The 18,796-nt window shown below is 34.6% G+C and overlaps 1 protein-coding gene across 1 annotated transcript in view; it reads right to left on the minus strand.

The window, feature by feature from the left end:
- The window catches only part of SCAMP1 (secretory carrier membrane protein 1), a 123,557-nt gene that overhangs the window by 30,417 nt on the left and 74,344 nt on the right, over positions 1-18,796 (minus strand). The window contains exon 7 of the mRNA XM_032404141.1: positions 218-319. Coding sequence (XP_032260032.1) covers positions 218-319 — 102 coding nt within the window. The remainder of the gene's footprint in view (positions 1-217; positions 320-18,796) is intronic.

Raw genomic sequence — 18,796 nt, forward strand, 5'->3', positions numbered from 1 at the left:
GCTGTTTTTAAAAAATGGCAACATAATTTTCAGTAGAATGGTTTGCCCAAAGGTTATATGCCTTTGACATTTTTTAAATTGCATTTTTTACTATTTTTACATTTGTTTACTTTTGCTAATCTGGCTTTTCTATGTTAACTATTTTTAGGAAGCCAAAATTATGTAGAGATACTAGATAAACAGATTAAAACTAGAGTAATTAAAGTAAATGACTTACCAGTTGCCCCAATTATGAAATCCTGCAGCTTGGAGTACATGAACAGCAAACTGACAAATATAGACGAAGAAGAATACAAAGAATCTGAATGAACTGTCACTCCTTTAAAAAAAAAAAAAAAAAAGGGAGAGAAAGAAGAGTAAAGTGTCATTTTTCTCAATACCTTTATATTCACAATTCACATGAAGAAAGACAGTCGAACACTGAGAAATAAAAATACCACTGGCAACTACTTAAGGCTACCAAGATAATGTATGTGAACCCTTTTTCCAAATACTCGATGACATTTTAACTCATTTTTTGTCCTTTCACTTTTCAACTGTATCACAAACATCTTGGCAAAAAAGTTTTTGTTTCCTTTAAAATTATTAAAGACTTTCGTTGAATTTAATTAACATACAATAAACTGCAACTATTTTATTTTTTTTAAAGATTTTTTTATTTATTTGACTGAGAGATAGAGAGAGCACAAGTAGGCAGAGTGGCAGGCAGAGGGAGAAGGAGAAGCAGACTCCCCACCGAGCAGGGAGCCCGATGTGGGACTCGATCCCAGGACCCTGGGATCATGACCTGAGCCGAAGGCAGACACTTAACGACTGAGCCACCCAGGTGCCCCATTATAAACTGTAACTATTTTAAATACACAATTTGATAAGGTCTGACATATGTATATACCCATGCATCTATTTCAATCAAAATAGTAAGCATTTCCCAAAAGTCTCCTTGTGAACCTTGATAATCCCTCCCTCTTCATCCCACCCACTGCTTTCTGTCACTATAGTTTTCATATTTTAGAATTTTAAATAAATGAGATCATACAGTATATACTTTGTCTGCTTTCTTTCACTCAGCACAATTATTTTGAGATTCACTCGTTTTGTTGCACGCATCAAGAGTTCATTCCTTTTCACTGAGTAGTAGTTCACTGTACAGATACACCACAGTCTGTCAATTCATTCACCTACTGATAGACTTTTAGATAGTTTCTAGTGTTTTACTATTACAAATAAAGAGGCTATTTTTTTTTTTTTAAGATTTTATTTATTTGACAGAGAGAGACACAGCGGGAGAGGGAACACAAGCAGGGGGAGTGGGAGAGGGAGAAGCAGGCTTCCCGCCGAGCAGGGAGCCCGATGCGGGGCTCGATCCCAGGACCCCGGGATCATGACCTGAGCCGAAGGCAGACGCTCAACGACTGAGCCACCCAGGCGCCCCAAATAAAGAGGCTATTAACATCCATGTATAAGTCTTCACATGAACATAAATTTCCTTTTCTCTTGGGTAACTACCTAAAAGTAGAATGGCTAGATCACATGATAGGTATATGTTTAACTTTTTAAGAAACTGCCAAACTGTTTTCCAAAGGAGTTATTCTATTTTATGGTCCCAGGGGCACTGCAGGAGCATGCCAGTTCCTCCACATATCACCAACACTTGAGTATGGTCAATCCTTTAAATTTTAGCCATTCTAGTAGGTATATAATAACTATCTCTTTTGGTTTGAATTTGCATTTTCCTAATAGCTAACATTAAGCACTTTTTCATTGCCTTTTGCCATCCATCTATCTTCTGTGGTGGACTGTTAAATCTTTTCCCAAGGTTTTAACTGTTTTTTCTTCTTACTGTTAGGTTTTGTGCATTTGCATGTACCAGTCCTTTATCAAATACATGTTTGGCAGGATTGTTCTCTCAGTCTCTGGTTTATCTTTTCATTCTTTGCAGAGTCTGTTTCAAGGGTTTTCTATTAAGTCTTCAAATTAAGTAATGTTAGCTCTCCAAATTTCTTGTCCTTTTTCAAAGTTGTTTTGGTTATTCTAGGCTTTTACATTTCTATATGCCTTTTAGAATCACCTTGTTTGATTCTATAAAACATCATGCTGGGGTTTTTATTGAAATTGCATTGCATTTACAGATCCATTTTGAGAGAATTCACACCACAATAACATCAAGTCTTCCCAACCATCAACAAAGTATATGTCTCCATTTATATTTTCTACACAAATGACCAAATGATCTGCAAATAAAGACAGTTTTACTTCCTCCTTTCTAATCTGGATGCTTTTCTTTCTTTTTCTTGCCTGTTTATATTGGACAGAACTTCCACTACAATGTTTTATGGAAGTGTTAAGAATGAACATCTTTATCTTGTTCTTGATCTTGGTAGAAAGATTTAGTCTTTCACCATTAAGTATGGTGTTAGCTGTTACAGTTTTTCATAGATGCTCTTGACCAAGTGGAGAAAGTTTTTTTTTTTTTTTTTAAGATTTATTTATTTTAGAGAAAGGACTTTATTTATTTATTTATTTTATTTAGGATTTATTTATCTATTTTAGAGAGAGAGCACACACGGCGGGGGGGGGGGGGCAGGGAGCAGAAGGAGAGGGAGAGAGAGTCTCAAGCGGACTCTACCCTGAGTGCAGAGTCCGATACAGAGCTCGATCCCACAACCCTGAGATCACAACCTCAGCCAAAAACAAGAGTCAGACACTTAACCAACTGTGCCACCCAGGTGCCCTGCTAAAGTTCTCTTTTTTCTAAGTTTACTGAATATTTTCATCATGAGTGATTGAGTATTGTACTTTGTCAAATGCTTCTACATCAAGATAATCATATAATATGGTGAATTTATAATATGGTGAATTATGCTAATTAATTTTAAATGTTAAACCAGCCTTGAATTCCTGGAAAAGTTCTACCCACTTGATTATGACATGGTATCCTTTTAACATATTATTGGATTTGATTTGTTTGGCAAGATTTTCAACCATCCCAAATTTACTCCGTTTTCTTTTCATCACAGTGACCATTTCAACCCCAAAACACATTTTTCAAGGTCCTTATTAACCTTTCAACTTTCTCAGTCTCAACATAAAACTGTTTTCTTCACCAGAGACGAAAACAGAAGGCATAGAAATAAACCTCAACTTTCTTCTCCATATAATGATTTTTAAAGTTTATATATACCACCAATCCTCTTTATTGCTTATCTGTGAGGAGGAAGTATCACTCATTTCAAAATTAACACTTGCATAAAAATCTTCAGTCCATCATTCTAGTTCCTCTGGAGCACTCTATTTAAGTAGTTACTTATCTTCTCTCTTAGCTTGTGTCTTCAGTTCTTCGACTACGATCTTTCCCAGTGTATAAACACATAGTTCTCATCTTCAACTAGCCTTCTTTTAACCCTATCTCCCCTGCTAAACTTCCACCTACTTGATCTCCCTCCTTCCCTTCAGTAAGTCTTGATTTCCTCTACTTCCCTCTTCTCATTCACTTCTCAACCCACTGTAACTTGGCCTTTCCTCACCTATTCCTCCAGAGGTACTTCAAAATCATGGGCAATCTATGAATTTCCAAACCAAATTTCTCAAGTCTCTATTTTTTTTAATGGAATCTGACACTAAAGATCTTCCTTAAACACTCTTTGACCTTGGCTTCTATAATATTACTCACTTCTACTTCTGTTTCTTCTCAAATCTAGACTGCTTCTCAGTCTCTTATTTCAAGATCCACCTCCACGTCATATTGTAAAACTGTCTTTACAGGAAGGTTCCTTAGTTGATGCTTGTATCTTCTAATGTATGACCCACCAAGAACAGGATGAAGTTCAAATAATGTAACCCAGTGTGTGTGTGTGTGTATCTTCATAATAGAAACTGGAAGAATATGTCTTGCTATTTCAATGCTTTTATTTACACTGTGTCTAAAATGCCCAATACAGTCCTCTTTCCTGCCTGGCAAACATGCACTCAGCTTTTAAGATGAATCACTAAGTCTACCCCACACTAAAATAGAGGACAGTTAAGCTCTAACCTGTAGAAAGAGAAGAATCCACAATTATTATTTGGAATTCTGTATGTAAGATTTGTCCTTTCAGCTCCATCTGTTTATTCATCATTTTTTCCTATCAGTATGGACTCATGGATATTTATTTCATTCTTTAGGTTAAAATTAAACACTATCATTATTTTGTTGCTAAAACTATTCCAGCTTTAGCCTTTTAGATTCTATTTGCTTAAGTACCTGATCTCTGCTTATTTAGTATTTTCCTTGCTTTAGAATCAGCCATTTCTCCAAAGTGCAAAAAAGCAGATTTTAATAGTTCATGAATGTTTTTTCTATATTAGATTTAAATCAAATGGTTCCACCTTTCACAGTAATTTATTAGTAATATATTACACCAAAGTTGGTATTACTTACTGACCATAAAACTTAGAAAACTCAACCAACAAAAAACAAGCAACAAAAAGTTCACAATATAAAATGCTATTTTTATTAATAACAAATAGAAATCCCATGTACGTTTCATTTCTCCAGGCTAAAACTTGGTAAACAAATACCACTTTTAATAAATCAATTTTTTACTCTTTTCAAATAGGTACTGCTAAAATATATTTCTATTTCCCTATCCCTTTAATAGAAAAAGATCCTAACGTAGAATTCTCTTTTTCTTGTTTGAGTTTTTACTTCATTACCTGTTTACCAAGAAACCATATTATCAAAATGGTTAAAATTATAAAGGGAATATATACTCTGAATAAGAGCTTCCTACATAATGTCTAAAGGCTTCACAAAAGCTGCTTCAGTTCCCGAAGATCTTTCTTTGTTCCAAACTCACAGATATATTCTAGAAGCAGCAATTGCCTAATAACAGCCTCTAGTTAAGAAATCTATTAGAAAATACAGAATATGTTTTCAAGTCCTACTAAGGAAGTCCTACTAAAAAGCAAGTATTTCTAAAATATTGCTTTCAGATACAAATTGAAGAATGTTAAAATTGGTTCACCTTCCTCTTTTATACGTACAGTTAGTACATATAAATGTAAAGTTAGCTTACTAAACTGATCAAATAGAAACCCCAAAGTCTTTGAAACCCGTTTGGTCTACTTCTGTTTTTTTGAACAGGCTAGAAACCTTTCTCAGTATATCTTGTTTACTTTATGTGATTAACCAATTTTTCTGTTTGTGGACAAGGAGACAGTAAAATTCATTTCATTGTACACCTACCATGTAAATATAAATGATAATTTTAAAACACTTCAAATTTCTCTGAGATATAAACTCCATATAATTAGTCAACTACCTGAACTCTTACCTCTAAGAGTACACAAATCTTCTATATAATCTATTCAAATTATTAAAAATGCAAAATTAGTCAAATTCAAATTTTAAAAAGGTTGCCTCATTTTTAAAAAAGATTTATTTATTTAAGAGAGAGAGAGAGGGAAAGCAAGTGAGAGAAAGAGAGAGTAGGGGAAGGGGCAGAGGGGGAGGGAGAGGGAGAGAGAATCCCAAGCAGACTCCCTGCTGAGCACAGAGCCCGATGTGATGTGGGGCTCGATCCACAACCCTGAGATCACAACCTGAGCTGAAATCAAGAGGCAGACACTCAATCCACTGAGCCACCCAGGTGCCCCAAGTTGCCTCATTTTTAACTAAACAAGAAGTCACTGAAAATATAGCTCTTTATATCAAAGTGACATAAAAATATGGATCTGACTATCCTGTGAAAACAATTTTACAATATGGGGTTACATTCCCTGCCAAAAGCCTAAAAATTATTAAAAATTTATATGCAAAAAACTGAGCTAATCACAGTGTTAAGAAGTGTATTAAGTATAAATAACTTCCCATATACAGAAGAGAGGAAAACTCTGTAAAGTGTAAATTAACAAATTTGACCAATACAACATCATATGAATATCAAGTTCATTTGAGATGCTTGAGGGAAAAGCCAGGTAAGGCTGCCAGAAGACTGGTGGAGGGCTGTAAAGGGATAGAGCCAAAATGAGGAGTCCAGGAGAAAAAAACATCATCAGGGGTGTAGAAGGACTTCTGCTGGCATCCAGAACCAAAAGGGGTAGGTCTTGTATATAGGAAAAGATTAGGAAATAAACTTTAAATAATCCAGCTTGTATATAGCTATTTTAAGCCAAAGAAGAAAAAATACAAATATACTTGAAAAAACTATTATCAACTGATTTAAGCTAAGCAGTTTTAAATTGTAATCTGCCTCGTTTACAATCAAGTATTTATGGTATTGTGAATATGTTTTCATAATAAACCCACCTACATAATCTATTTCCTCATCAGAATCAATCAATAAATAATAAAAGCTTTCTACTACTTGTCATCCTAGCTCTTCCAGATCAAAGTCTACTAGAAAACTGAATCTCAAATAAGCCAGTTGGATTTGGCTTAGTGCCTTCAAATAATATACTGCCAAGTTACAACCTACGTTTTTTTTTTTTAAGATTTATTTATTTGAGAGAAAGAGAGCACGCGAGCAGGGGAGGGGCAGAGGGAGAGAAGAGAATCTCAAGCAGACTCCCCACTGAGTGTAGAGCCCAACCACAAGGCTCAATCCCACACCCAGGAGATCACAACCTGAGCCGAAACCAAGAGCCAGACACTCAACGAACTGAGCCACCCAGGGGCCCCAGAGAAAGAGAATCTTAAGCAGGCTCCACACCCAGTGCAGAGCCCCACATAGGGCTCAATTTCACAACCCTGAGATCATGATCTGAACCAAAATCAGAAGTCAGATGCTTAACCAACTGGGCCACCCAGGTGCCCTGTTACAACACCTTAAAACAAAAAAATTCTCCCCTAAATTTTCATAAGTTCTCAGAAAATAAATTTATATGATCTTAAAAGTATATTTCACATTACCTGTCAATATCAGAGATATTAATTACAACTACAGTTTGGGGAAGCAGAGAAGAAAAGGTATCTTATCATTTCAAAAGAGCTAACAAAAATTTTACATTTGTAAAATGTATAAGGGAGCTCCCATGATACGGGAGCGCAGCACAACTTAAGTAAAATACTAATAAACATTTTACGTTCGGTAACTTGGCATAGTAGTTAAGAGCATGTAGCTTTATAGACAGACTTGGGTTTGAATCCAAAAGTCTCCCATTAAAAGTTGTGTAACTTCAAGCAAAATCTAAGCCTAAATCTGAGATTTTCTATTTACAAAATGGGAGTAACAGTAGAATCTACTTTTATATGAATGAAACAGATATAAAGAGCTTAGCAGGAAATGTATCAGCACATAGTAAGTAATCAATAAATGTTACTTGTTGGTACCTCTACTGCACTAGTACAATACTACACTAAAACGGTTTTGTTCACAGGCTATTCTGCTTATTCTGATATTTGGCCTCTGACAAGATCCTAAGCATTTCTGGGACATGGCTGGTAACTTCACTACTACTAAGAGAACAAAGTAATACATAAAATTCTTACTGATGTAAAGACATTACAATAAAAGGAAACTACAAAGTACAGCTACTTTCCTTGTCTTAGTTACTTTGGGATGCAACCCCATCTTCCTTCTAATAATTTTGTGCTGAAATCAATTCTTTCTCCAAGAACAGGTGTTCCACAGATAGCTTTAAAAAGAAACAGCACGAACCCACCCAGATTGTGCATAAAATTTTGCATGTGTGTATTTTTCTTAAAAAGAGGACTCAAAAATTTTAGATTCATAATGGAGTCTGTGACATAAAAACCATTAAAAAACCACTCACTAGATTAGTCTAAATGAAAAAGCATAGGATTCTAGACTTTGTCTTCCTCCCATCTATGCTATGCCTAAAGCAGAGATGCATAATAAAAGGTTCACATGTAATGAAATTTTAAACCTAGACTTGGGTTCAAGGTCTATATCCTCTACACTTAACACTCTATCCTCTACACCTGACTCTGTATTTTGTAATAATAGCTAACATTTATTGAACATTATGTGTCAGTGACCAAGGCAAACACATGCATTATCCATTTAATGTTTACAATACCCGCTGTGAGGTAGGCAATAATACTGACTCCATTTTACTGATGTATAAACAGATTTAGAGAGGTTAAGTGATCCAAATGCAGAGCTGGTAACAGAAATGCTGAGACTCGCCTGTGTATCTGTGAAGCTAATGTTTTTAACCATGGGATAAATCTATCCCTAGGCTATTATTTCAATTCCATTTTGCCCAAGAAAGCCAATTATGTATCAATAGGATACCACTCTCTAAATTAACTTCAAATGCTCAATGTAGTGTTTTGTATATAGGGGGAGATTATAAATTTTCTTTCCATTCGTAATAATTTAGTTCTTTAAAAATACTCCCTTTTAAGAAGAGTCGAGGAGGTTATGACTGAAAAAATACTTTTGAGGCTTATCAGAAAATAAGGACTGAAATTTACTAAAACTTTTACTTGATTAAGCAAAAATTTACCTAACACCTAAAATCTCACAGCTGAACTGCCTTCAATTTAGAAAGCATAAACAGCTAAAATCAGCCAGGAGTCAACCATTTAAACAACTTAATATCTATAGTCCTATTATTTCCACACAACAAGTTTCCTAACTACTTAATCTACTTTGAAATATCCTTTTATCTCCTCAACTATTTCCTTAAATGTTCACATATACTTAAATTCTAAATCAACTATCTTAATTTCATATTGCAAGTTAATAAGTATGTACTGCTTCTTACATATAGTAAAATGCCATAGAGAAAAATAATATATCTCATGGAATATTACTGAAAACAAATAACTCTTATTAAATAAACTAAAAACTTTATCACCAATATCAATTCACCTTGAATTTCTTATTAAAGGGGTTTTACTTATTTTAATATAAATTATGTATGTTACAGATACATTACATATATTTATTTATATATACGTAAGTAAATATATGCACATGTATCATTCTGCTCTGTTCTATATCTAAACTACTCTTAACTATACCATATATAAATGTTTCTTACCTACCTGTTTTGCCACTCAAGGAACAATGCTACTCACCTTACTTGTGTTTTCTTTTATTATCAGGTGTGTGCAAAATAACCAGCTAAGAGAACAAAGAATCTAGAACTAACTGATCAAAAGATATTTTAAAAACATTTGTCTCATCAACCTTAAATTATTTCATATTTACTGAAAATCTCTACTACTGTAAAGTGCTAGGGATTTTAAAACTCTACAGCTAACACCACCTTCCTCATCTCAGCTGGAATATAAAAGGCATACTTGAAAGTCACTTGACCCTTGAACAACACAGGTTTGAACTGTGTAGGCCCACTTATACATGGATTTTTTTCAATAAATGTGCTGGTAATTTTTTTTGGAGATTTGCAACAGTTTGAAAACACAGACAAACCATGTAGCCTAGAAATATCAAAAAAAAGAGAAAGTTGTCATGAACACAACTATATGTAGATACTAAACAATTGTGCATATTTTATGGTAGTAAATAAATTTATCATAAAAAGTTATCACATATTATGCATACAACACCTAGACTGTACATGACACCATTTATAGTCAAGAGACACATAAACAAATGTAAAGATGTGGTATCAAATGATAAATTAATGGCAGTACATACTGTTTCATAATAGTTTTGTAACAGTTTCATACCCACCTCCTGTTGCTATTGTGGTGAGTTCAAGTATTGCCAGTACCTGCTTAAAATACCATGTCATATTAGTATCTCTGGGTAAGCAGATCATCTCTCTAGTAAGTTGCATACTGCAGTAAAAAGTGATCTCTCACAACTCTTGCATATTTTTCATTGTGTTTAGTACAATATAGCAAACCTTGAATAACACCATGAGACCCATAAAAACTAGTGATGCTGGAAGTGCTTCCAAGAACAGAGAAAAGTCATGACATTACAAGAAAAAGTTGAATTGCTTAATACATACCATAGGTTGAGAGGTCTGCAGCTGTGGCTGCCCATCATTTCAAGATAAATGAATCCAGCGTAAGGAAATTCATGAAGCCATCGCTGTATCTACACTAGCAGGTGCAAAGACCTTACATTTTTTGCTAAATGCCTTTTTATCTCATACTGAAAATGCAGCTTTTATGTGGGTGCAAGAATGCTATAATAAAGGCGTATCTATCTAATATAATCAAGAAGAAGTGAGATCATTACATGACAACTTAAAGCAAAAGGAAGGTGAAGGATTTAAAGCTGGAGAATTTAATGCTAGCAAAAGGATGGTTTGATAATTTTAGGAAAAGGTTTGGCTTAAAAAATATCAAGATAACAGGAAAAGCAGCTTCTGCCAACCAAGAGACAGCAGACGAGCTCCCAGATGCCATTAAGAAAATCATTGAGAAGAAAAGATATTTGCCAGAACAGGTGTTTAAGGCAGATGAAAGTACCCAAGAAAAAAAGAATGCCACAAAGGACATTTATTAGTAAGGAAGAGAAGAGTGCACCAGGATTTAAGGGAGGAAGGGACAGGCTAACTCTACTGTTTTGTGCAAATGCAGTCAGGTTTATAATCAAGACTGCCCTTATCTATAAAGCTTTTAACCTCCAAGCCTTCCAGGGAAAAGATAAACACCAGTCGCCAATCCTTTGGCTGTACAACAAGAAGGCCTGACAAGAGACAAAGCAATCAAAAGAAACAAACTCAGATACAGCTTAGATGTCAGCACTATAAAGAATTTAAAATAACTATGATTAATATGTTCAAGACTGAAGTCACAAAGGTGGACAACATGAATGAACAAAAGAAGAATCTCAGCATATATATAACCTATAAGAAATAACCGAACAGACATGGCAAAAAGAAAACATGAAAGCAGACAGAAGAATACCTCTGACAAGCTCATCAACACACTCAAAACAGCCAAGGGTGAACTTGTAGAAATTACACAAAATGAAATGCAGAGATAAAAAAGAGTGAAGAAAAAAATAATAGAGCACCCAAAAGATGTAGGGCAGTATCAAACAGTCCAAATTATGTGTAGTAAGAATTCCTGGAAAGAGAAGAAAAAAAAAAAATTATCTGAAAAATGATAAATGAGAATTTTCCAAAGTTAACCACAGATCCAAGAACATGATGGAACAGTTAAGGATACAAACCAAGACACATACCACCACATACACATATGCACACCACACACGATCACATTCAAAATGCCCAGAGCACACTGGGCATAAGACACATTCAAAAAAAAAAAAAAGAAAGAAAAAGAAGAATTACAGAAGACTTATTAGAACATTTACAAGCCAGAACACAAAATGATATGTTTCAAGTACTGAATAAACAAAACCGTGAAGCAAGAATTCTATACCCAGTGAAGGTATCTTTAATAAAATGAATGGAAAATAAAGATTTTTTTCAGACAAAAACTAGAGAACTGGTTACCAGTAGACCTGTACTAAAAGAAATATTAAAGGGAATTCTTCCGGCAAAATAATTATGATGGGAAAAATGAAGGGGGGGGATCTTGGAGAGAGAGATGAACCATGAGAGACTATGGACTCTGAGAAACAAACAGGGTTTTAGAGGGGAGGGGGGAAGGGGGATGGGTTAGCGTGGTGATGGGTATTAAGGAGGGCACGTACTGCATGGAGCACTGGGTATTATATGAAAACAATGGATCGTGGATCACCACATCAAAAACTAATCATGTATTGTATGGTGACTACCATAACATAATAAAAAAACAAAAAAAGCTAAAAAAAAAATAGGGATGGAAATTTTTTTAAAAATGAAGAGCAAAAAAAATGGCATTAATGAAGGCAAATACAAAACTTATTTTTCCTCATTTTTAATTCTTCTAACAGAGAAACGACTGCCTGCAGCAAAAACAATAGTGATGTACTATGTGTCCCTAGTGTATGTAAAAATAAACTATATAACAAAAATAGCACCAAGGATGGAGTAAGAAAATGAGACTATCCTGTTGGAAGGTCCTTACGGTACACATAAATAGGAATATTATTTTAACAGATTCAGATTAAAGATGTATATTATAAAAACTCAGTCATCACTCAAAAAAGATGTTGGTAAGAGGTAGAAACAATGAAAAAACATGAGAACATAAAATGTTTTAAAAATAATCCCGAAGAAGGCAAAATGAAAAAGAAACAAAGAACAGCTGGAATAGAAAACAGCTCATAAAAAGAGAGATTTTAATCCAGCCAGATCAAGTAATGTAAAGGACATAAGCACACTAATTAAAAGAGAGAGATTTGGGGCGCCTGGGTGGCTCAGTCGACTTACGCGTCTGCCTTCGGCTCAGGTCATGATCCCGGGGTCCTGGGATCAAGCCCCGCATCCTGCTCAGCGGGAAGCCTGCTTCTCCCTCTCCCACTCCCCCTGCTTGTGTTCCCTCTCTTGCTGTGTCTCTCTCTGTGAAATAAATAAATAAAATCTAAAAAATCCCCCACAACCCTAAGTCATATTACTAAAGGCAAATTTACAGCAGTTCCTTTTACCTAGTACATCAAGTCTAGCTAGCAAGTAAAAATTACAAAGTATATGAAAATGCAAAAAATACAGTTTGAGGAAACAGGAAGCTCAGATATGGCTGCAATGTTGGAATTACCACAGCAGAAATTTCACAACTACGATTAGTATGCTAAGGCCTCCAATGTATAAAGTAGACAGCATGCAAGATGAAATTAGCAATATAAGTAAGCAGAGAGATGGAGAAACTAAGAAAGAGCAAGCAGAAATGCTCGACGTCTAAACCACTGTAGCAGAAATAAAGATTGCCTTTGATGGGCTTATTAGTAGACTGGGCATGGTTGAGGAAAGAATGTGAGCCTGAGGACATCTTGACAACAACCTCCAAAAATAAAAAGCAAAGAGAAAAAGACTTTTAAAAAAATTAAAGGATATCCAAGGACTATGGGACAACTATAAAAGTTGTAAAATATGCAAAACAGGAATGCCAGAAGAAAAAAGAAAGAAAGAAAAGAATATTACAAACAATTATGACTAAGAATTTCCCCCAATTAATGTCAATTACCAAATAACAGATCCAGGAAGCTCAGAGAACACCAAACAGAAGTACATCAAGGCAAATTATATTCAAACCAAAAAACTCAAAGATAAAGAAAAAATCTTGAAAAAAGCCAGAGGAAAAAAACACATTAGCTATAGAGAAACAAAGGTAATAATTACATCCAATATCTCCTAAGAAATCATGCAAAGAAGTAGACAGTTCAGTAAAATATTTAGTGTTGAGAGAAAAAAAAAGCTACCAACCTAGAATTCTGAACCCTGTAAAATTATTCCTCAAAAGCAAAGGAGAAAAAAATGATATAAAACAACAAACAAAAATTGAAGGTATTTGTTGCTAGCAGACCGCCCTTGCAAGAAATATTAAAAGAAGTTTTACAGAGAGAAGGAAAATAATACGTCACAAAAAGATCCACCTAAAGGAAGAGCATCGGAGGAGTAAATGAAGGAAAAAGGCTTATCTATGTGTAGATAAATGCTTACATATAAGTGACAAGAATGACAACAATTATAAAAAGGAAAGGAGGAAGATATTAGGATTATTTTGATATTATAAAGTACTCCCAAGAAGTGGTATATGTTACTTAAAAGTGAATGTGGATTAGTTGTAAATGCATATTGTAGACTCTAGGAATCAACAGATTGAGAAAAAGCATTTGACAAAATCCAACACTCACTCATGATATAAACTCTCAGTGAATTATCTACAAAAACCTACAGCTAACATCACACTTCATGGTGAGAAACTGGGAAGCTCTCCCTCTAAGATGAGGAACAAGGCAAGAGAACCCCTTACCACAGTGTGTCAAAATCAAACTGAAAGTCCAAGTTAATGCACTAGGACAAGAAAAACAAAAGGTATAAAGGTATAAAGACTGAGAAAGAAGAAATTAAACTATCTTTGTTTGCAGATAACATGATCATCTACATAGAAAATATGAAAGAATCAACAAAACCTCCTGAACTCATAAGCAATTAATGCAAAGTGGCAGGATACAATGTTAATATACAAAAATCAATTGCTCCACCACATAGCAGCAATGAACAAGTGGAATTTGAAGTTAAAAACACAATACCATTTACAATACCACCCAACAAATGAAAAACGCAGGTATAAATCTAACAAACTATGTACAAGATCTATATGAGGAAAATTACAAACTCTGATAAGAGAAATCAAGGAAATAAATGGAGATATAGTCCATGTTCATGGATAGAAGAGTCAATACTGTCTAGATGTCAGTTCTTCCCAACTTTTCCATAGATTTCCTTACTTGAAGGAGCTGAAAACTTATATCAACACAAAAACCTGCACACAAATGTTGACAGCAATTTTATTCATAATTGCCAAAAAGAACAAAGCAATGAAGATGCCCTTCAGTAACTGAATAAATAAGCCGTCGTGCATCCAAAGGAATCTTATTCAACACTAAAAAGAAATCAGTTATCAAGCCATGAAAAGACACAGATGACATTTCTAATAGAGGCCAATATGAAAAGTCTACATACTGCATGACTCCAACAACAGGACCTTCTGGAGAAGACAAAACGACGGAGATAATAAAAAGATCAGTAGTTGCCAGGGGTTGGTGGAGAGGAAAGGATGAAAAGGCAAAACACATAGGATTTTTATGGCAGAGAAATTACTCTGTATGAAACTATATACATAGTGGATACATATGTTATTCTATTTATTCAAACCTCTAAAAGGGACAACATCAAGAGTGAACCCTAATATGAAATACAGTCTTCAAGTGATAATAATGTGTCAATGTCGGTCTATCAATTTTAACAAATGTACCACTCTAATGGTGATACAGGTAACAGAGACAGCTATGCATATGTGGGAGCAAGAGGTATATGGGAAATCTCTGCACCTTATTCCCAATTTGGTTAACTTAAAATTGCTCTAAAAAATAAAATCCATTAATAAAAAATTAAAAATAAAATATACCTCGATCTCCAGTTAGACAAGTTTACCTCTACTCTCTCCCAAAGTGCCACTAAAATGACAGTAAATAATTTTGTTTCTGGTTTTTTTTTTTTTTTTTTAATGTATAAAACCACAGAAACAAAAACAAAGAGAAGATGATGGTAACAAAATTTTGTAAGCTGGAAAGGAGACAGGCAAGTAGTAACTGATCAACAAACAAAACTGAAATTCAAGTCAACAATAGAGAAAGTTAAGAAACAAACTGTCTGAAAAAGTGTTAACCTAAGAAAACCTAAAAAATTAGAAACAAAAGCTATCTCTACAAAGTAACATGCAAGCAGGGGTAAAGACCTGAAGACTGGCTGAAAGTCTATATAAAAAGCAATTTGACTTCAGATCCTTGCCCCCCATTCTGAGGGCAAATGCCATTCTATAACCAAGGCAGAAGACTGGACACCTACCTCCTGGAGAAACTGAACCAAAGGGAATCCGAAACCAAGACACCAGAATCTGAAACCAAGACACCAGAACCTCAGTCATACCAAAAACAGAAATTAAGTGAACATTCATAGTCTGAGGATACCCAGTCTCCTTTTCACACAACTCTGATAACAACAGTAGCCCGATTAATCTCACGTTAGAGAGTAAAATAACAGCACTCTGAAACATTTGTTTCTAAGGAAAATAAATCACTGCAAGAGAAAAACAGAACAAAACAAAAACACCTACCAACAGAGGCAGCATGTGAATGGAATGGTTCAGCTATATCATCCTACTTTACAGAGGCTACTCAAAGGTCCTACTCACACTCAAAGAACTTCAATTCACTTCATAGTGCATATTTTTTTAAGGTTTTTTTTTTATAATTTGAGGTTATATGTGTAATAGTTTAAAGAGTCAAAAAGTCTACATGGTTATTTCAAAAAATGAGTTATCTTCAACCCACAATTCTTCCACAATCCATTGCCATTCTTCAGATGTAACCATTTTTAATTCTTAACTAATTATTTGGATACTTAACTCCACAACCTTGAGCATTGTATTTATATTACTACTACTTGATTTTTCTTTTGAACATTAAATAGCAACTTACTATTCCAGAAATAAGGATTTTGCTTTCCTTTAAATCCTTCTTCCCTACCTCTAGCCCCACCCTGCACAGAGACACTTTGTTTCCATCTTCCAAATACAGCTATAATTTTGGTCAGATGAGTAGTACTGCTCACTTTTTATGACTATGTAAATGTTATTCACAGCTGAGACAAGAAATATAAATTTCTACTCTGCACAGCCATTCTAGATTTTCCTAGAGTTACATCTTTTTTATATATATATACATACTCATAAGTAACTGATCACTAATCTCCCCTCAATTTGTGAAAATTTGCTCTTAACACATTCAAATTTATTAAAAATTCTATCAATCTTATCTTCTTGAAAATGTTTCTCTTAAAATCTTCTGATCAGCTCAAATCTGAATTGATAAAGCCCAGGGATGGCCACCAACTTCTATCTTGAGACCTCTCTTCAACTTTATCTTGGGAATAAACTAGACCTCTCTCTTGTACTAGAAATCCTGTTTTCTGGACCCCATGTTTTCCTTTTTCATGGTTTACTCTCTCATTTTGGCAGGGATCATCTATTCTAGTAGAGTCTTGAGAAATGATACAGGAAAGGCATACTGTGTGAAATTCTGTTGTCCATCTTATCTGACCGTTAATTTGATAGTTTGAGTATGTAATTCCAGCTTAGAAATTATATTTCCTTCAAATTAACAGCACTATTAAACTGTCTTCTAGTTTTCAGTGTTGGTATTCAGAAGATTAATGTCATCTTGATTCTTAAAAAAACTTCTAGAAAACAGAATAAGACAAAAGGATGGAAAATACAAGAAAAAAGATAAGAACATTAGATTCCCAATATTTGATTAACAAGGTATTTTATTAAAAAGAACACAAAGAAAACAGAAAGGAAAAAAATAATCAATGAAACCATACAATAAATGTTCCCAGAATTTAAGGATCTAAGCCTCCAGAGTAAAGGGGTTCAGAGAGTGACCAGTGTAATAAATGAAAAAGATACCTTCACCCAGACCCATTTTCATTAAGTTTCAGCATACCAGGGATAAAGAGAAAATCTTAGACACTTCCAAGAAAAGGAAAAAAGAAAATGAACCGCATGAAAAGATTAACAATGAGAACGGTATCAGATTTCTTGACAGAAATAATGATACTAAAAGCCAAGAGAATGATGCTTTCAAAATTCTGAGGGCTATAATTTCCAACCTATATCCAATCAAACTATAAGCGGAATGTGTGGTAATAAATAAGTACTTCCAGAAGTGCTAAGACTCAAAAAAGAACACTCTTTCTTATACCCTTTTCTCTGATAAAGATGTACTAGGCCAAAAAAAATAAATAACAGAGTAAATAGAGAGAGAGGGGGAGGGAGAGGGAAACAGGGAGAAAGAGACAGACGGAAAGATGTGAGACAGGACCCTGGTATAGGAATATAACACTGAAGACAAAGAAAAGAAAATACAGCATAATATAGAAACCAGCCAGTTCAAATGAGGGGAGGATGAACAAGAACTCTAAGAGGGATATCTTCGTCGGGGGGGGGGGAGGGCAGATGATGAAAGAGATCACCTAATGTATCTGAGCATTGTTTTTCAATTATGCCAGGAAATATGCAAAGATTCAGAAAAAGGATGTGTGTGTGTGTGTGTGTAAAAAAGAGACCAAAACGTCAAATATTAACCTAACCTAAAATTATCTTACATGTAATGGAAGGACTGTGGGGAGACAGGGTGAATACAAGGAGGTGAAAGGGGGACCATACAAGCTATGGAAAAGTTGAAGTATCATTATGCATAGCAGGAAATGAGTGCAGCGACACCTGAAACTTAAAAATCAAGAAACAGAAATTCACTTCCAGCATGAGAGAGTGACAAAGTCAACAAATCCTCTCCTCAAAAAATAAAAATTTAAAAAAAGTTGGATAAAAGAAAAAAAACAACCATTTCAATACCTTGACATATAACTGAGAAACAGTTTTATTCACAAAGACTGAAACTTTGGTTAAGAACAGCATGAGTCTGTAGCATTCTCACCTGGAACTGTTCCCTTCCCTATACTACCCTGGCATGACATTTCAACCACAATAAGGTAAAGCATGAAAATCAGCACCTTCACTGCAGCTGTCAGAAGGGATTCACAGGACCAAATAGGACTTATCCCACAAATGCAAGGTTGGTTTAATATCTAATAATCAATGTAATGCACCATATTAATAAAGGAACAAAACCACATGATTATCTCAACAGACACAGAAAAAGCATCTGGAAAAATACACTACCATTCATGATTAAAAATTCTCAACAAAGTAGAAATAAAGGAGATGATCCTCAAACCAATAAAAGGCAACTATAAAAAACTCTAGCACTAACATCATACTTAATAAGAATGCTCTCCCCCTAAAAAGGAGAACAAAGCCATAAATGTCACTCTTTCTACTTCTACTCCCATTTTACTAGAAGTACAATCAACAAAAGGAAGGAAAGAAAGGTACATTGACCATAGATATCCAGTGTGGGAAAGAAAACACAAAACCTTTTATTTGCATAAGACATAATCCTACATACACAGAAAATCTCAAGACTAGACTTGATGAAGGAGTTTAGCAAGGTAGAAGGATACAAGATCAATATACAAAATCCCATTGTATTTCCAACTACTTACAACAAACAATCCAAAAAAATTAAGAAAATAATTCCACTCTCCCTCTGCTGCTCCCCTGCTTGTGCTCTCTCACACACTCTCTGTCAAATAAATATTTAAAAAAAAAATCTAAATAGACATTTTTCCA

Source organism: Phoca vitulina, unplaced genomic scaffold (genome assembly GCF_004348235.1).
Source record: "Phoca vitulina isolate PV1807 unplaced genomic scaffold, GSC_HSeal_1.0 scaffold6, whole genome shotgun sequence".
Taxonomy (NCBI): Eukaryota; Metazoa; Chordata; class Mammalia; order Carnivora; family Phocidae; genus Phoca; species Phoca vitulina.